The following is a 21,945-nucleotide window of genomic DNA, read 5'->3' on the forward strand; positions in this document are numbered from 1 at the left end:
AAAAGTCGGTAACTTTTCATGATATTATATAAAGTCAGAGATTCTAAAAAACAATTCCAGCTAAAGTTTTCGCATCATATATTTAGCACAGAATATTGGAATTAACATCCAATCGTTCACTGCTTAGTAGTAATGATTTTTTCAATGGGCCAAATATACCCCTGTCAAATGGTTGCATTTGATCACTGGTGTGATAGTGAAAATTCATGATAATTGACCATTTTTAACGGTCTTCAAAAAAATCACGTGACTTTCGTGCTTATCAAGTAACAGTGCAGGCTTTTCAATACCTGGTAGAATATGATCAATAAAGGACTTTAAATAATTGGAGAAAAGTAGTCTCTTTCAATCTCTCAAATTGGCGCATTTAAGCGTTGAAACTGATTTACTTTATCAAATAATAAATTTTGAATGATTAATGTAGCAAAAAGAATCATCCTTCTAATGTAAAATTAAAAGCAAAATAAAAGTAACATCATTTTCTAAACTTTATTGAATGTCAAGGACTACATATTATAATGAGCAAATAAAAAAATCATCTTGCAGGAAAAGTCAATATCACAGAAAAAACGAAAAAAGATTTTATGTAAATATAGCTGCATAAATTTATGTTAGAATTACTGATAACACAATGACATGAAGGACATATTTAAATAATACAATAAAATATGCACATCTAAAAATAAAATGTTATTTCTAATGAACACACTACAATAAGTAATTTATTGCTAGTTCGAAAATACTTCTAAGGTACAATAAAAGAATGCCTCTTTACAAAACTATTCCAAAATAGTATAAAAGAACCAAAATATTCTTTGTTCAAAAAAGATTACAAAATACACTTCAATGTGAAGCAAAAAATATTTATTTAGTCAAAACTATTAGTAAGCAAATTTATAAAATTTCTTGTGCTCAAAAAAGATTAAAACATAAATATATGTAATCAATCAGATGAAAAAAAGATATAATTCTTCTTAATTAAAAAAGTAAAGATAAAATTTTTCACTTCTCCTAATTCTACAATTTGAGAAACTTGACAGCTGCAAACATTTTGTAAACACTTTTCAAAACACTAGATAAAAACTAAAATCGTAACTACACCACAATTATTGTTGAAGATATTTTATATCAATGCGTACTTCATAATTTTTGCCAGATTTAAATTTAAAAATGTTTATACACATAATATTTCCAGTAATCATTTCTTTCCATAAATGTGCAATAGAAATTTTCAAAACGCTAAAATTACAAGGTGCATATTCACTTTGCTGTGTAGTTAGTAATTCATATGAGACCACAGTGAAATTAAGCACACAAAAAAAGTGACATAAAATGTTATTTAATTTTAAGGGAAGGTGATAAAAATTACATTTAAGTTCTTATAAACTATGAGTTTATTGTAACATGTAAATTTTAAAAACAATCTCATCTTCAGTAGTTAGAATCTTGTATAATATTGCCAAACTTTTAGAACATTAGTTTACGAAGTACAAGTTCATTTTTTGATTAAATTATAGCTATTCGTTAAATTATAACTTTTCCTATTAAGGAAAAAAAAGCATTTTAAGCAAAACAGTAGTAAATAAAGTGTTTAAAATCAATGGAAGTTTAATGTTTATTGAAAAATAGAACTGAATATAGCAATAATATAATTACATTTAAAAAATTCAACCGTTTCTCTTTAATTCGAGTTCAAAAAGAAATATTGTTTCAACAATCGAGAAGCAAAAAATTTCTTGAAATCATACAATTTAAAATAGGTTGCTTTATTTTGCCTAACTAATAAATTATTACATATCAAGAGTAGGAAATACTATATTTTATAAAAATGCAATATATTTCATTTGAACTTGAAAAATAATCATACAAAATAACTTCTCAAACACTTCTGTTTTATCAAAAACATCAATATAACCCTTCACAAGTTATTCATAGATATAATCTAACAGTATACCAATAAATATTTCCCTAATAAAATGGGCATTAAAAGGTTCAGAAATAAAGGAAACTCACGTTAATAGGGAACTTTATGAAACTCTTTTCAAGAAACAAAGAAATATACAAGTGAAAAACAGAAAAATACTATCAAGTCATAGGATTAATTCTAAAACACAAAGCACCTTAAAATTATTATTATAAACTATTATATTATTACTAAAACATTAAGATGAACATCAATTACGTAGTTTTTAAAAAAATCAGGAGAAAAATATATCAAAATAATCACACACACACACAAAAAAAAAAATTTCTGCGTGTTGCAAATTTAGAGGAAAAACTTTTTTTTATCACAAACAAAGGCCATATCTTGTTTTTAAAAAAATTTAAAGTTATTAAAAATGCTCTGCACGTTTTTAGATTTATATCTTAACTAAAAAAATGTAAATTTTAAACTGACGGCTCACAAATCAAGGTTATACCAAAGGTATATATAAATTACATTTGGTCATTCCCCATGTAAAGTGTAGTCATTACAGACTAATTATAAGATTTTTTGTATAACAAAACTTCTGATTTCTATAGGATATCACAATTATGTGAAACAAAAACAACAGACAAATAAAATATTTTAAAAAATGACTTCAAAAATCTCTTTTTCATTCCTTGTAAAAAATCAGTGAAATAACATCATGATCGTCGAAAAGATGAAAAAATTAGCCTGAGATACCTAATGAACAGGAATACTTTGTAATTCAAAGTACGTATAAGCAGGTCCACGACAAACAGGGCAATTCTTGCACCGTTCAAGACATGTAGTACAAACGCATGCATGACCACATGGCATAACAACAGCAGAAACAGTTTTGATACAGCAAGCAACACAAAGATGAACACTTTCACCATCAACTCTTGAAGTTTCAGGAGAAGACACAAATATTTTCTAAGGAGAAAAATATGCATATAAGTGAATTTTGATTTATAACGTCCTAAATATAAATGCTGATTCATAATATACTTAATATGGTAGCAGTTCTATTGAATAAGTATATATTTTTTTTAAAATTCCATTTTAAAACTGCACTCAATGTGTTTTAATTAGAAATAAGCTACAAGTAATTTACTCTCCATCTTAAGTTTTGTGAATTTTTTTATAGTATTGAACTATGAATACCACCAGAATATAGAACTGAAATCTGTTTTGTAAGTATACACAAGCAAATCAATCAAGAAATAAGTTGAAGATTTAGGTGTATATGTGAAAACTCTTCACTAAAATGGTTAGTTTTAGTGAAGAGTAGCAAATAAGCAACTGAACTAATTTTACTAAGAATGATTATTTTATTTTTACCTACCAGTGGGAAAAAAAAGAATTCTATAACATCAGTTATATATGTGCAACATATTTACAGCAATAAAATATAAAATCGATCACAATTTTAAGAACATCTGTGAAAAATAATTGAATATTAAAGTCAGGGGGGAAAAAAACTTTGTTTTTTACTGTCATTGGATCATCACAAGCTTGACAATGTTGGGAAGCAAATGATTAACCCAACTGTTTGCAATATGGCTCCAAAATTTGTGGCAACTTGAATTTGCTCCACAGACTCATTGCGATCAGATACATTTATCTTCTGAATTCCATGATCTTCCAGACAGACTAAACTATGGATTTCTTACATTGCTGCTTTCATAAAACCATTCTTGAACAACATTTGAACAGTTGTGACATCTAAAACCACTTTTTCTCTACATTTTTAATGCATTTTAGCAAAAAGAAAATTCTCAATTAGACAGCATTAAACCTACCTCATTTAAAACTAATTCAGTTGAGCATTATCACAGCTATGCTTCCTTTGAAGCATACAATATGCAATTAGCCAGTATATGCAGTTTCCCAGAGTAATATAACGTCATATAGCTATTTAAAAGTGTAATATTTATTGTAATCGAACATGCGTTCACTTTAGAGTAAAGCATTTATACAAACGATTACAAATCTTAAACCTTAACTAATACTTCAGGTAAACTAATAGAAAATATAGCATCATTAATAGATCCCATGACAAAACCTTTCCGGTATAGAGATTTTAACTACTGTTGGTGCAAATTCAAAAATAATATTTAAATTATCTTTAAAAAAGTGCATACATTAATAAAATATAAGATTCTGTAATGAAGTGCAGACACTTCTGTGTGTTTATGAAATGGCTGTCATTGATCCAAAAATTTTATTCAAAGCCTTATATGTTATTTGAAACACATGAAAAATTAATTTTAAACTCTTGGAGTGTTAAGTAAAATTATTAAATCCAAGACATTTTAAGGAGGTTCCGCGCAAATTTCACTAAAGAGGGAAGTTAGGAAACAAGGCAGTTGACATCATAGTCTAGAGTTCCATCCGTTCTAAGACTTCCTCTCTGTAAAGTGAAATTAAAGAATTGTAAGATCGGCAGTTTAAATGAGCTGCTGAACATTCGGTAGAAATATAAAATTTATCGACAACAGTTAAAGCTGCAGTTATTAGAATTTGAGAGGACAAATAAGATTTTATTTTAAAGGCATGGATAAACTGAATAAAAAAAAGATATGGAAACCAGTCTTGATTTGCATTTTGAACAATTTATTTAGATGTCATGATACTTCCACTGACAAAAAGAGGAAAAAAAACTTTCAATGGAAAATGCATCGATAAAAAGATATTAGTCTGGTTGTAATTAGAGTTCAGAGAATGAAAAGAGGTGATCACATCTGGATGGAGGCAATATCGAATCTTTTATTTGTCTGTTCAACATTCTAAAGATTCACAATGAAACCTCAATCCAAGTGAGATGTATTGATTAGTCAAAAAAAAAAAAAAAAAAAAAAAAAAAAGTAGCTCAAAGTAAACTTATTTTAAACATTGAACAACTAAGCATGATAAAAAAAAATAATTAAACACATATAAAAAAAATTATTAAATTTCAAACAATTGAATGAGAAAGCAAGCACAGTGAAAATAAAGAACACAAAATTATTCCACAATTCTCACAGATAAAATGCTACACAATTATTTAATTCTGCTGTATACCTATATACTTCAACATTGATTTATTTCTATTGACAAACTGTAACTGGATTGAGACACTCATTTTCTACTAGTAAGAGTTAATATAGATACTACTTTAAGAAGTGTCAGTAATAAGCATAAATTTCATATCAAGGCATATTTTCAATAAAAATTTATTGATAAAATTACATTATACTAAAATAGCTTACCTTAACTGCACTAACAGAGCCAGATGAAGATTTCACATGCTGGCCGATAATTTGTGCAGGTAGCTTAAGTTTATCATCGGGGAGATGGACTGCAGTAGCCATAGCAATCTAAAATAAATAACGGAATAATATAGGCATCTGCTTATTAAGCAAACAAAAAAGTGGAATTCACTTGTTTTCATCAATATACATACACAAATATAGGTAGCTTTATTAAAAAATTAAATTTAAAACTCCATGTCGCAGGAGAAAAAAAGAAACTTTTGGAAAAGAACAAAAAATCTCATTTACAATTTAATAAATTATTATTCAACTCGCTACTTTGCTTTAATTCAAAATACTCCTAACAATAAAAATTTCGTGGATATATCTATCAATAACATTCAAAATTAAATAAGAATTATCATTATTTGCTATATATGTGTAGAGAAATAAAATTGAGCCTATATGAAAGAAATCTTAAGACATTTTTAAATAAAATAGATTTAAAAAAACACTTTTTAAATGTTTAATACGTTTTAACTGATTTTGTGCTTTTTAAAATGGATTTTCAAAATGAATTTATTAAAACAGTAAATAATAGACGATTTTATTCAAATCAAAGAATAAACACATCTTCAAAATGTGTTACCCACATAGTACAAATTATAAAAAATCAATTCAAATGAAAAAAATCCTTTTTAAAGCACAGTTAAAAACTTATTAAAATCTGTTAATTAAAAAAAAAATTGTTTTTAACTGAAAAAATTGAGATTTCAGGAAAGAGGATTCAAGATGAAGATTAACACAAAGATAAGAAAGTACAGAGGGGGTGAGTCTCTCCCAGCCATTATCACGTTATTTAAGCAAAACAATTAACTACAGCTGCTGTAAATGATCCATACAAACAGTTCTAATTATATGAGAACGGACTTTTTAGAAAGAAAAGATTAAATAAATAATATTTAAACTACTACTCGGTTCATACTACTCTCAGAGGAAAAATAAATTTTTTATAAGCATGTTCTCTACAATTTTCACAAAAGGATTTAATTTTCTACTATTATTGCAATAATACAGACAACATTTGTATGAAATATTTTGCTCTTTTGTGTTAGTTTCTTCCAGACTTAGTTAGTTTCTGAGACTTTCTTTATGGTCTTCAGTAACTTTTTTTCAATGATCTAGATAACATCTACTTTCACCAAGGGTTAAATTTTCAATATTTTTTTTTTTCTTTCTTTTCCTTAATCCTTTCATTATGAAATGATTTCTTTTGTAGAAAGAAAAAAATAAGCTAAAGTAACAACAATTAAGTTCAAAAGTGAAAAATTACTTCCATAGACTATTTGTCTGAAATTTTAACTTTAGAATATGCTGTTACCTTTTCATAAACTACCACTTTGATTAGATTATAGAAAGCAAATATTTTGAGCTTTATAGTCTCCAGTGATTTCATTAGTATTAGTAGTATTGCTATTCCATTAGTATTAGAATTTCTTTTTTCCCACACTAAAGAGGATAGGCTTAATAAATTTTCGGCCGCTTATTTCAAAAGATTCTGTTTATTTTCTTAATGTTTGATGCATTTAAAATTAAATATTGTTAATTAATCGATCTTTCAGATTCATTCTGAAGTACTTTTGAATTAAAATAAAACAGAATAAAGGAAATTCAAAGTTTCTAATCTGCATAGCGTTACCCCAACTGGAGTAGAAAATTCACGCATGCGCATTGTGTTCTGATTGTTGACAACTATTTTCAACGGACTACGGATACGGACTTGGTTTGAATGCTTAATATGTTTTCGACAGAATATTTCAAACGATTCTGTTTATTTTTTTAGTGTTTGATGCATTTAAAACTAAACATTGTTAATTAATCGATCTGTTCATGGTGAATCTGAGAAAATTTTGTTGAAAATTCTTAAGATATTATATAAATTAAGAAAAATATTCTTTAGTGCCCATAAGGTTTCAATACTCAGCGACTCTGTTTTCAGTACTTATATTTAAAAAAAAAAAAAAAAATGCTTCATTTCAGTAAAGAAAAAAAAATTATTATATTCATTGCAGTTTAATCATTTCCACTTTAATTTAAAGCATAAATTCTACGGGAGCTAACAGAAAATTAGTGAGATACATATTACGTTATGGCTGAAGGCCTTTATAATATTGTGAGTAAATTATATGACTATTAAAATTTGAAGTTTTAAAATATTTTAATGAAGAAGCAATTAAAATACAGTTACATAAAATATTTAATTATTAAAATTTTAACGAGCATTAAGAACCGGCAAAGGCGGCTAGTAGTTTAATAAAAAACAAAAAAGAGCAACTTTAATTCATTGGATCTATTTCTTGTATGCAAGTTTCTATTAAAATGTAAGTAATAAACAATGAAGTAAAAATAAAAAGAGAGCTATCTCAAACTTATCAACAAAAAATATTCAAATTTAACAATTAAAAATTGAATGTAATCATTAATTTATATTCTTTCTTTAAGAATCTGATAGAAATAAAATAATATAAAACTGCAATAATTTTGTAAATTCTTTAAAAAAACATGCAATATCAATTAGAATTTATGACAAGAAAAAAACAGTGGATTCAACTAATTGGATTTTTAAACAAATCAAGTTCGAATTTCTATTCAAAATTATTTCTTTTGTTAGAATATAATATACATATTTGACAAATGAAATAATAACAATGATATAAAATATTCAAGTATTATAAAAAAATTAAGAAATCTAAATTTAATTTAAAATCTCTGTTTAACCATATGATTCATAAAATTTTGAATTCCTTAGCAAAAACCAATTTGAATATAAATTTCCTTGGTGTTAGATATCAATCTGTAATAAGTTTACCAGTGTGTTTTCAGCATTGTCATTATCTTTTAGAATCATGATAGCAACAAAAGGATAACTTGATCTGATTATTTCTTCTTTAGACTTGATTTCAGCTTCATCAACACAGCCTCTTTGAGGCCTAAACACCACTGTTTTCTTTTCACCACCTTCAACTCTAATAATTTGTCAAGGAAAAGACAAATCTAAATATAATATATATTTCATGGTGAATCAATAATTTTACAACTCATTTTCATTAATGAAAGGAAAACAATACCTCAAATAAAAAGTAACAAATTTTTTGAATTGAACACTCCAGAATTAATGCCAAAAACCAAATTTCAAAGCTAAAACGGTAAAGTCATGTCATGCCATATTCTTCTTAAATAGAAATGGTTTAAATAAACAATATACATAAGTAAATATGATATTTGATTTTATGAGATGAGATTTATGAGATGTTTAATTTTAATGTCAGAACTTTTTTTAATATTCATTTTTATGATACATTAACAATTATAATTTTAAATCAAATAATTTAAACTGTGAAACAATTAAAAGACATGACATCTGTAACATTAAGTTTTTCAATTAAATATACAGGAAAGACTTGTGTAATAAGTTCAAAGCTTAAGAAGGATGTTATTAAATTTATTTCTCACTTAAAAGAAAGGGGAGGGGCTTACACCTATACATCAAAATTTTAGATGCAAAGTTATAATCGAAAATTCAAATTTTAATCAACTGTATATATAAACTTGAAAACTTATCCATATTCAGAATGATGTTAAGCTGCATTTGAAGAATTCTATTACATGCATAAAATTATAAATCAAAATCATTAAGAAAAATTAAACTAATGGGCTCTTCTGACAAGAGTTCCTTCTATGAATCTTAATTTACTATGCTCAAAGCCGTTAGCAAATGAATCTGCAGTCAACAACAGAGCTCAAAAAGTAGACAATTTATAACAACACTATGACTTCATATCCTTAATTCCAGTCCTGAAACCAAAAAAATATATATATAAAATTGCTTGAAAGCATTTTTTTTTTTTTTTTTTTTTTTTTTTTAGACAGAGAGAGAGAGCGCTGAAGTTGAATGTGTTTAAATATGCAGACAAAAACATTTTTTTCAAGCAGAAATTTCTATAGCGTTTGATATGCTGGAAAATAATGATGTGTAAAGCATGAAATGGCAAAATTATTTACGAACTCATGGCCATAGAGAACATGTCAAGAATATATTTGGCAGATTTGTTAAACAAAGATACCCTCTAAAATAGTGAGAGAAATGAAACTGACATAGAAAATGAAATTAAAACCCTGGCCACTTCATTCAAGAGTCTTTTATAGGGGATGTCTTTAATGATTTCATACAAAACATTCCGATTTTAAATTCTGTAGCCAAAGCCTAAAATAAAGCATTTTTTTTTTTTAAATGATTAATACTTACTTGAATTTTCAACTACTTTTCTGCCACAGAATCTTATCAGCTACTTATTACAAACAGTATAAATGCTATACTATATACCGATTCTTCAGTTTCGAAAAATGACCCTATTTTGATAACCATGTACTGATTAAAATAAAACAGTAGCTAATATATAGTATATTTCAGTGCTATAATTAGTTAAATTGAAGTAAGAAACTTTTTGTGGTATTTCGTAACAAGTATGAGTTGATAAAAAGTCTAGAAAATCTGACAAAAGGTACTGTACAAATTTTGCTTTTAACAAAATGTTTCAATTGAGTCCTGTAAAAATACGGCAAATTCAAATTTCAAGCCTTATTAATTGTCAAACACTCGATTCAAGTTGATAATTATGCTTTGAACCTATGCCAAGTTGATAAATGATGCTAAAATCTTCCAATTTCTAACATACCTCAGATAACGTTACAGGAATTATCCAATCAACATTAGATATATTAATGTTCATATTGCCCGTTTGCTAACCATATGCTTACAAAGAAATCTGACATGAGAAATAGGCCAAGTTCAGGTTACACTAATGATAATCATTTACTCTTTAACAGGACATATAACTTATTTACACATGATTATTATTTCAGATGTCATTCGAGAAAGACTGCACAAAAATGTAAAACTTTTGATTAAATTATGTTATTAAAATTAAATACTTAAGAATTATTTTATCTTAAAAGTTGAAAATAGCTTAGTTGGTCCAGACTCGGAACCCAGAATAGCAGACGCAAATTTTATATCATTAATTATAAATCGTTTCGGAGGAGGTCTTGAAGTTGACAGGCAAATATTTTCTGCTTTATGTAGAGAGAGATGCTTTTTTTTTTTTTTTTTAAATCTTGTTTAACGACCGACTGATAAAATTCCATAATTTTTTTTTTTTTTTTTTTTTTTTTTTTTTTTTGCTTAGAGATATTTCTCCAACATAATTTTAATTCATATAAATAAAAACACATGTAATAAAATCAAAAACCATTAGGATACAAAAGCAAATCACTGGAGCTTTTGCAAATGCTACTGAACGTTTCACTTTCTGAAGATGAAGTTATGGAATTCTTCATGAATTCAGGGCTTGAGTTTAAAAGTTCAAATAATTGGTAGATAGGAACTCCCCATACAGCAAGTAAGTAGTAATCTTTTTCACCAAAGAATGTACACTGGACTCCTAAAATACATTGTTTATATATCAGAATGGTATTTTAAAACACAAAAAATATACAGAAATATTTTATAAAATGAATATTCCACTGAACACTGTATTAAAAAAGATTTGTTTTAATGTTTGAAATATCTTGTATACCTAATTATCGTCTACATAAAAAAAAAAAAAGGGATTTCAAAAATAATTATTGTTTTGTCATAACTGCGTAACTTTTGAATGACACTCATCGTTTTTATTTGATATGTAAGGGGTTTATTTTACTGTCAAAGTTTGTTAAGTTTATTTATTATCAAGTGATGATATTTATTGATGCATATGTATGCTTATTCATGATAAAAGTATTTGTATTAGGTGTACAACTTCTCTTCTGTCATTTTTTTTCCCCAAAATTTGAGACTTTATTATTAAAAAGTGATCACCTATGCATGATTCAACGTACTGTCAGTTACCAGTTACTACTTTTTCCCATCTCTTTGGCAACTGTTGAATACCATCTAGAAAAAACGATCCACCTTTTGAGGCAATCCACGAATCGATCCATTTCTGGACTTCTTCATAAGAGTAGAAATGCTGATCAGAAATAAATAATAGTCGAAAGAAAACGTCTGGAGAATAAGGTGGGTAGGGTAAGACTTCCCATTTCAGCATTTCTAAGTATGTCTTGCGACATGTGACCAAACATAGTCATGATGAAAGATAACTTCGTTGTATCTCTCTTGGTACTGTTGCCGTTGCTTCTTCAATGCTTAGCACACAGTTAATAATATATCACACCACTAAATGCAGAGCATAACCTTAGCATCATGAACATTCTGTCTGAAACGTTGAAACCATTCAAAGCCTGTCCTTTCACTAAGAGCAGATTCATTGTAAGTACTTGAGTTGTGCTTAAACCACAGTTAAATCCACATCTTCAAAGAAAAGCAGAAAATCAAAACATCTCGTAAATAACGAGAATTTGGCTCGAAAATGAACATCATCAATCGGGAATAAATTTTTGATGTAAACACAAAATTGTTAATGTAGTGCTGCTATTTTTATCAGCCTATTTCGATTACCACTTACCACTGCAGCCATCTTAACGAAAAACGGTGGAAGCAAAGTTTTTCACCTATTTTTACCATACAAAAGAAATTTTTCTTGCATGTTACATTTTTTAATAAATTGTTGTTCATTTCACGAGACTTCACAAAACATGAAAGAATTATTTTTATGTAATAAAAGATGCATAATGTCAGCACAGAAAATTCCTTCACTTGCGGTATTTATCAAAAATTAATTAATCTTTAAATTTTGATGAGGAAATGAGTTATTAGCAGAATGAAGATTTGTTAATAATCTTGAAATAACAGTTTTAAAAGACAATTGTCATCAATAGTAACTGAACAATTATCTGTCGTTAAATAAGAAATCATAAGCATGAACATGTATTATGTTAGCAAAAGCCTCCTAAGTTATCACTTAAAAAGAAAAATTTTCTGTAGAATGCAAATTTATTGACATTCTAACATGAAACTGAAAATGTGCAAAATCCTACACAGCTTAATAATAACATATAAGATATAAAATAACACTGAACTGATCTAAAAAATTAATAATTTTCAATCAGTTATAAACAATTGTTACCTGTTATCATAATGCTTCATAGTTTTAAAAAAAACTGGGTAGGTGTACAGATGTAAAAAAAAATACACAAATAAAAAATTTAAGGCATAAGATTATGATCTAAGAGTTGATATGAAGTAATAAATTCTGTCGGCAAAATTCAGAGATGTAAATCATAAATGAAATGTAATAAAATCTGAAATGGTTATAATAAGATAATTAAGAGAAAAAGTTATAACAATTTTTAAATTATTCAAAAACTGACAAAAAAATTTTAATAGTGATTCAGCTACCTTTAGAAAAAACAGAATTTGGAGCATACATAGAACAATATACAAATTAGTCAATTTGTTGATCTTTGTTAAAATCAAATGCCTCAAGATAGAATATGATGCAGCAGTAGATGTCTATTAATCCTTTTCACAAAGTCATATAAAGAAAATGCATCAATAGCTTTTTCTCCTTTCTTTTTTCATATACACTGAACTTAATGTCATAAACAATATTAAATATGTTCTTTATTTTTAATTCTTAAAATTTAATTCTTCAATTTTTAATTCTTAAAATTTTAATTCTGAAACAACACAAATGCACTATTTATGCCTGTATGAATAATGAACATTTTTAATCATTGATAGGCAGCTTATAATACACTATTGATAAGGATTTACATTTAATGAGTGTGAATTTCTGTTGATTTCTCACTTAATTTGTATAACAACCGACAACAATGAATTTTATTTATCTTAACACTAATTACAAATAATTGGCTTGACACAAAATAATTAAAGTATTAAATATATAAACTTATTCATATGTAATGATAATTAGGCAATCACAAAATTCACTGAGTCCGTGGGCTAAATGTCTACATAAACTCATCATAAGTACTTTATTGATTTTAAGATAGTATTTACCTGAAATTATTTAATTTAAAAGAATTTTCTATTACTGGAATTTTTGAAGAAGAATAATCTTAACACTTGAAATACTTATATAAAAAAACAGAATAAATATGAACATCCATTTTAAAAAACATAATATATAATTTATGCATTCATTAAACATATACTTAATATATTTGCAGGTCATATGTAAGCATATAGCTTACAATAAGTATATAATAATTATTTAAAGTAGGGAGAAAAAAAAAGAATTATTATGCAAGTTCAACATTTTGTAAATGAAAAAGAAAAAAATAAAGTATTCTGAAAACTAATGTCAGCAACAATTGTCTTATCAATATTTGTATTTTAAGCAACTGCATAAGGTTTTGAATTCTTGAGAAATATAAATAAAACAGTAAGTACCCAGTTATTTAACTTGGTAATATAATGAATCATAATCTTCAAAACAGGAAGCACTGGATAAACATTTAACAATAAATTTTATTACATTTATTATCACACATAATTTCAAGGTTAAAAAATTTTATATATAAATGTTTAGATTTTTTTTTTTTTTTTTCATTTTGCCACTAACAGGTTAGGAATAAAAACCTTTTGAAAATTTGTCACTTATATTCAGAACTTAAAGGGTTTTGTGAGCTTCAGTCATTTTTCATATCAAATAGTGCAGACTATTCTACCAATGCACCATTATTTTTACTACAACATCCACCTCTTCAGCTTATGAGGCTGGATAGAACCAAACCAGTCGAATATACAACACCATCTGCCAGTGTTGCTTAGCTAAATGCCTTGTGTGAATGCTACCAATGTGCATTCTGCTATCAACCCCATCTTTTGCAAGTACTGAGTGTGAATGCACCTTAAAGAATCTCTTTAACCCTATAACTATCACAGTATTACAATATCTGTATTACAAAAAAAAGTTACGCTCATTTTAGTAAGATCTATCTTAGATTTGCATTTTTTTGAAGTGATACTTACACAATCAATACTTAGTAGGATAACCCTTATTTTTTAAGACAGCTTCACAGCGTCTTTTCATCGAGTGAACGAGTGTTTGGAGTTCATCTTTCGTAATCACATGGTGTCAAGAATCAATTATAGATTCAATAAGTTGTCTTTTATTGGAGGGACGTTTTTTTCGTACAAGAATTTTCAAACGTTGCCGCAAATTTTCAATTGGATTGAGATTAGGACTGTTTCCTGGCCATGGTAATACATCTATGCCTTTATTTTGAAACCATGCTTTGCATACTTTTGCTGTGTGGCATGGGGCTGAATTCTGCTGAAAAATAAATGGTGATTTGTTGGGGAAGAAATCCCTGATGGAAAGTATCAATTTTGGTTTCAGGACAGTTTCGATGTATTTTTTGGCATTCAGGATGCCATCAATCACTTGAATTCGGCCCACACTATCTGCAGAAATACATGCCCAAATCATGGCATTTGTTGTAGTTTTTATAGTTGCTTCAATGCAATCAGGATAAAGTCCTTCACCTACTCTACTTCTCACATATTTTCTACCATCACTACCAAAGAGCGATATTTTAGTCTCATCGCTCCAGATTACTTGCTTTTATTGATTTTCTGACCATTTAATGTGCTCTTTTCACTTAACTCGTTTTTCGCGTTGCTTTTGATTTAAATATGTTTTTTTCCTTGGAATTCTAGCTTGTAGTCTAAATCCTGATAACCTTCCTCTTATTGTTCTTGAACTTACTGCAATATTAGCTGCATTCATTTAACATCTAATGGCATCTGATGAAATTTTTCTATCTTGAAGGCATAGCCGTTTAATTTTTCTATCGGCAGTAGCACTTGTGCACTTTTTTCGGCCTGATTTGGCCTTATTTTCCACTGATTTCTTTTTTTCATAATGTAAACAGAACTTTCGTACACCAGAACAAGTCACTGAACCACCAACTTGTCTTGCAATTTCAGCATAAGAGAGGACAATTTCTCTCAATATGACAATTCGGCTTCTTTTTGTAGATGTCCAATCAGTTCTTCTTGTTGGTGACATTGTTTAAAATTAGTTTAATTAGAAAAATGGACTTATATTCAAAAACAGCAATACTCTATTTAATTGTACTTGTATGCATCATTCCACAAAATATTTCCACAACAATAACTATTTTACATACCAAATAACCTAAACTATAGTTACAGACATTTGATGGGGTCCTCAGAACAGTGTTTGTGATTGGCTAGTACGCTTTTATTGCAAAACACGTCATTATTCAAAACGATTTGTGTTTGTTTGTTCTACTAAAATGAGCGTAACTTTTTTGTTATACAGATATTATAATACTGTTTTTGTTATTAAATTCTACAATAAACTACCTTCAATTTGATATATAAACATTTGTATTTAAGTGAAAATTAATATATTATACAAGCACGCAAAGTTGAAAAACACGAAACTTTCAAAAAATGTCCACACTTTTGGCCACCACTGTATATATATATATATATATATATATATATATATATATATATATATATATATATATATATACAAAAACTTCCTTCATGATACTCTTTCAAAATGACAATTTGGAAGATATAAGTACTCATCAATTCGATACAAAATGAAGTACATAAATTAAAAGAATATTAAATTTAAATATGAATGCAAAATTATTAAGAATTAAGATTATAAAAATTAATACTTCAACCCCGACAATTTCAGGAAACGAAAAGCATTAAATTTAATTTTTAGTAAAATGCATAACTTGCAACACAGGATGAAAATCGCATGTGTATGTTATACTAATGGTTAGGTTTATGTAAATGACCATTTGCAACACTAATTTTTATATCTGGCAATTTATGAACAATTTTGCACATTTATTTAATAATTAAGAAAAAACAGTAAAGCAATTACAACAATAAAAGGGAATAAAAATTTAGCATTAAAAAAAGGATAGTAACACAAAAGTTAAATAAAATGTATTTTAATGAAATAAAACTTTTCAGGCTCATCAAGGATTCAACATTTTGAGTTGCTTCCTCTTATATATTTTTTCCAATAATTTAATTACCTGATTTTTTAAAATTTAAAATCAAAGCAAAGCATCTAAGTTAACATTCTTCAGATGTATATGAAATAGTCTTATTAAATATGAAAACCTCCCTCTAACAAAAAAGGCATCAATAGTTTTAATATATATGGTTCCTTCTCAATACTAGTTACAATAATACTGTGCCACAGATTATCACGAAATTTAACTTTTAAATACAACTATACTTCTTAGAGTTCTAACCAAACATTAAATGTTTCTTAATATTTTTAAGATGACTCCCATCAATATAGCAATGCATATTCTAATCAAAGACTTTATTAACAAATTTCCCAAACCGAAAAAGAGTTTTTAGACTCTAGTAAACAGTCTAAGACACTAAATATCTTTTAGAAAATGTCTCTTTTTTTTAAAACCTGGTCCTAAGACAAAGCCAGTCATCTAAAAGAAAAGGACAGTTAGTAAGCATACTATTTGACTTAAAATAATACAAGAATTTGAGAAATGCTTATTATGCATTTGAATATATTTCAACTAAACAAATATTAAAGTTGGCACCAGAACATTACTTATTGTTATCAGACCAAAATGGCTTCAAATGTTTTTTAAAAAGGTTTCAACTAACTAATAACTTTCAGAGAAAAAATAGTACAAATTCAAATAAGGTTCAATGTGGAAAAAAGGCACAATAATTGAAAAAAAAAAAAAAAAAAAAAAAGCAAGTTAAAGGTCAAGCTTCATTCTTATAAATTTCTAAAGCCAAAATAATTTCTGTAAATGAATAACAATCAACACTTAGCAAAAAAAAAAAAAAAAAAAAAAATCTTGAAATAAACTTTTTTTTAGTCATTTTTTTCAACAATATTTTACCTATACTTACTTATATTGTTACTAATTAATATAGTATTCTTAAATAGCTTAAGAATTTATTACAGTTCTAAATGCTCATAGTATACTGCAAAAAGATTATATATACAACTTATTTTTCAAGATGTAGGGCAAAAAGAAGACAATATAAAAATTTTCAATTTATTTTTCCACAGGAGAGCATGATTTATACATGGTGATAACCAGTAGAGCAAGTCTGTTTGCACCAGAACACAATAGAAAAAGTGCAAAAATTTTTTCCCCTCAACACTTATGCTGAAAGATTCTGATAGAGAATTCTCTCACGTGTCAATTCAGGAAAGAGAATATTGGGTTTCTTTGGAAAGAATGGTGTGGGCATTAGGGATTTTTACTCCTACATTTGCAATGTGAGAATTAAACAGTCGTCAGTTTTTTTTAGAGTGTGTGTTAAAATTAATTAAATAAAAATGTGGGATTTGAATCAGGAAATAAGAGAAAATTTTAGGATAAAAGAGAATAGGCTAATTTAAGAAAAAAAAATAGCAAATTAATTAAGATTTAAATTACATTAAGATATCATTATATATATTCCAAGAAAACAATTTTGTTTATCACACATTTTATTTATTTTGTAGATATCAGAAACTAGATATAATAAACAAAAATTTATTGACAGCTTTCTGTATTCTAAAGATAGTCCATGTCTTAATAATATTATCAAGCAAAAATAATTAACTAATGAAGTATCAAGTCTGTCTGAAAAGAAGTTTAAGAGTAAAAGTCTCACAGGCAAACATTTTTTTTTCATGCTAAAGTTGCAAAATAATTATACATAAAAGCAATAATAAAGGTATAAAATAAAAGGGATCTCAAATATTGGTATGTAAGTACCAAGTAATTAAAATATTCCTGAAAAAAAAATTATATATAAAAAAAATTCTGGAAATTAAGATAAAGCATCAGTGCATAAACATAATTCAATGATGCAATTATATAAATTAATTACAAATTTTTAGAGCTAGAGGAATTCAAAAGATATCAACAACTGTTATAAACATCAAAATGACAATGAAATCAATACAGTTAAAAATTTTAGAAGTTGAAATTAGCTGTAAGATGTACACTTGTTGTGAGGCTATTTTACCTCTATTCTTTTTTTTTTAATCAAAACTTAGAAATAAGAATGAAATAATGGGAATGAGAGTTCACACATATTTGTGTTAAGGCAAAAATAGTCAATGTTTATTTTCCTCTTAATATATATATATATATATATATATATATATATATATATATATATATATATATATATATATATATATATATTCTTCAAAATTTAACATCCTAATGTTGATATTCTTATTATCAATAGTTTATCTTCTCTGTCTTGTTCTGAATATGAATAATTTTATAATTTATTAATTCCTGCTATAACCCTTTCAACTAGTAGCCTACTTTGGCAATAAAAATATTCTATAATTGCACCTATTAATTAAAAAAAATTAAAAAACTTAAAGTGTAAAATTAAACAGGAAAGTGATGTATTTTTTTTGTGTGTGTGTGTGTCAAAGAAATTTTTGTTTAATATATTTGTAAATTTTAATAAAAATCTTTTTATCAATATAGAATTCTGCATCATTTTTACTAGGGTGAACAGTCAAATTTTATCTAAAAAAAATAATCATTTTATCCAATGTATGTATCCAATTTTAAACAAATATTAGTTGATATAAACAGCAATGTTCAGGATTTAAATCTTTTCAGGTAATATTTTTAATGTAGAAACTACATTCGTATAAATTATACAAAATCTTTTTAAAGACATATATAGTGAAGTAAAAAGAGAAACTAAAAGGAATATTAATGCAGTACTTTAAAGCTTTAATATTTCCAAACAGAGGAGAACATATAAATCTTCTTATTTCCAAATCAAATGTCTTAAATTTTCTAAAGAATCAATAACAATTTCAAGAGAAAAATTGCAAAAAAAAAAAAAAAAAAGGTATGATTGAAAAGGTTAAATTTTTAATTTTAAAATGATGTAAAATTTTTTTTAATACTTTCTTCTGAAGTTTATAAGGAAAGAAGGCAAAATATTGGTTAATTTCTGATAGCAGAAGTTGTTGCTGCTGTTGTCTAGCATCTGGATCATTAGCTTACAAGAGATTTTATTTTCCTTGCCTCATTTTGAGTGATTGATTTATGCCTGTTTTTAAGCATTGTTAAATATGAAACAAATGAAACCCTGGTAAAAAGATGTATATTAAAAAATAATAATAATAAATAGTGGTAGAGTAATTCAAATTTAACAATTTTATTAGGTTTTAAAAAATTCATAATAATTTAAAGATATATTATGGAGATATAAATTTAATATTTTGATATCTTGAAAATATTTTTATCCTGGAATAATTTCCCTTAAAATTGAAAGAAAGAGAAATTTTAGTTAATTTCTAATCAATTAAATATTTAATTAATTTTTGATCATTTAAAATTTCTTGTTTTAATAATAAGCAATCAGAATTTGATTGAATTTGGATCTTATTGTTTAACCTCTAACTTATGGGCGGTACAACTGTTGTATCAGATTTTTTTACCTTTCCTTATGGCTAGGTACAACTGCTGTACCAGCAACGAGTTTGAATTTCGTTCCCCCACTCGAACCTTCCAGCTGAGCCCTAACTACCTTTTAAAATCCCTTCCCTTTTGTGTTGCACCCCTAAGGGTCAGGAGATATCATACAGCAGTTATAATCATTGTTGGCGCTAGTCAGTCTTGTGAACCCTGCTTTGATGGCATTTTTTTTTTTTAAAGTAACATTCCTAAGAGATATGGAATGAGTTTGCACATAATTTCATTTGTGAGTAGTACTTGATTAAAAACTTTCGTCTTTTAACGTTTCTTAATTTTTTAACTTTATAAATTCCTTAATATTTTAACTTAATATAATTTTGTAACTTTATAATAATATACGTTTATAGTTGGGCCCATCTATTCATCTAAATATTTGAACCAAGAATTTACTAAACATTTGAACAAGAAGAATTACTTGAAGTTTCACTTCAGACAGAATGGTATTATGAAGGTAATCGGCACCCTAGACAAATTGCTACTTCTTCGCTCCCATTCGTCACAAATGATGCAAAAAAACTAAATAGAACCTAGTTTGTTTGTTTTTTCATTCTGTCATTATATTTTCCACTGAAAAGTGACAAAACACTTTGTTTTGTCTCCATGCTTACTCCCCTCCTCCTTACTAGAGCCTTAGGCATATATACTTCCCAGTCACTAATGTATCCGTCTAACACAATATTAAAGAATCCACAACATACAATTTTTTTCATCTTAAAATTTTAATACTTGAACTGAATATATTCCTGCTAAAAATACATTTTGGTTTTGATTTTTATGTAAGCTGTCAGTTTCACCATTATTTTTCATAATTCATGGAAACAACTGATTTAATAATTTATAATTAATCATTCATTAAAAGTTAAAATTCCAATTTTAAAATATTGAAGGAGGTTGTTAAAATCTATCAAAAATAATAATTAGTAGATTTTCTATATCAGAAGAGAAATATTAAAATCTTTACCTCCATTTCAATCCACTGAGAAGTTACTAGACGCCAAAATTATTCCAGAAATATTAGTATTGAAATAAAATAAAGTAGCTGCATAAAAAAGTCAGGAATTCTAGATTTAATTTTAAGCATTTCTGAAAAATAATCTAAATCAGCTGCTAGTAAAAATACTTGTATTTAATAACAAATGCTGATCATTTAGAATGCCAGATATATTTTAAGTTTTTTTCTAACTACTTTTCAGCGTATCTCAATGTAATCTTATGTATCAAATTCTAAGTAAACCATATCTAATATTTCTTTTTAAAACTTAATTGATTACATACGTATAGTAAATTTTTCTGCAGAAAAATAGTTTTTTGTTATAATTCAGTTATTGATTGTCTGCAAAATTGATGCAGATGCTTAATTTACATTAAGCTTTTTGCTGCTAATTACTAAAATCTCTTGCTATTGCCTGAATAAAATAAAATTAGATATTTTTTTCAGATGCTCACATCTTGTGTTTAGCAACTATTTTGGGCATACAAAAAGCATTTGAAAGAAAAGGAAGACATTTTGACTTGATCACATTAGACAACATATCTACAATATTTGTCAATATTCGCTAACAAGAGAATATTTTGTTGAAATAAATAATTTTTGTTCTATGTTGCCTCTTGTGCTATTCTGCTATTTTAAATTCTGAAGTTTTTAATACATTTTGGTATATTAGTTTGGAAATTAAGTTTTTTTTTACATATCTACATATATCTTAATAAATTTTCAACTTTAATTCTCTTTAAGTACAAATAAATAAATCTAAGCACTTGCTTTGAAAATAAATTTGTTTAAATTTAAATAAATTAAAAATTTCCTTAATTTTTAATAATTCATTAAATGTTTACAGTGAGTTATCTAGATTAATCATTCTTAAAATGAAAAAAATAAGAACTTTTGAATGATTAAAATTTATGAAATAGTTAAAATTATAAATTTTCAAGCACATGCAAGCATCATTTTAAAGTTATGTTTCCACATCAAATATGTCTTTCATCAGTTAACAAGTTATAACTATATACAGCAGTAAAAAGAATGAAACTTCTACAAATTATAAAGTGTTATCAAAATTTGCACATGACCCTTCTTAAGTTCATAATAGTTTTGATGTCAGATTAATTGCATTTTTTTTTTTAACCTTCAGAAAGAAAAGCACATAGTTTTAAAAAAAACACTTTTAAGGCTTTATATAAAGACCATTAAAAATAAGCAGTTTTTAAGGCACTTTTTAAACTATACACCCTGTTTACTTATTA

At 26.6% G+C, this 21,945-nt stretch overlaps 1 protein-coding gene across 1 annotated transcript in view; it reads right to left on the bottom strand.

Moving 5' to 3' along the window:
- Positions 1–588: 588 nt before the first annotated feature.
- LOC129959927 (cell growth regulator with RING finger domain protein 1-like) overlaps positions 589–21,945 on the bottom strand; it is a 32,723-nt gene continuing 11,366 nt past the window's right edge. The window contains exons 3-6 of the mRNA XM_056072830.1: positions 10,502–10,682; positions 8,051–8,207; positions 5,200–5,307; positions 589–2,881 (exon numbers count right to left, since the gene is read on the bottom strand). Coding sequence (XP_055928805.1) covers positions 2,669–2,881; positions 5,200–5,307; positions 8,051–8,207; positions 10,502–10,682 — 659 coding nt within the window. The 3' untranslated portion in view covers positions 589–2,668. The remainder of the gene's footprint in view (positions 2,882–5,199; positions 5,308–8,050; positions 8,208–10,501; positions 10,683–21,945) is intronic.

This window comes from Argiope bruennichi, chromosome X2 (genome assembly GCF_947563725.1).
Source record: "Argiope bruennichi chromosome X2, qqArgBrue1.1, whole genome shotgun sequence".
In the NCBI taxonomy this organism is placed as follows: domain Eukaryota; kingdom Metazoa; phylum Arthropoda; class Arachnida; order Araneae; family Araneidae; genus Argiope; species Argiope bruennichi.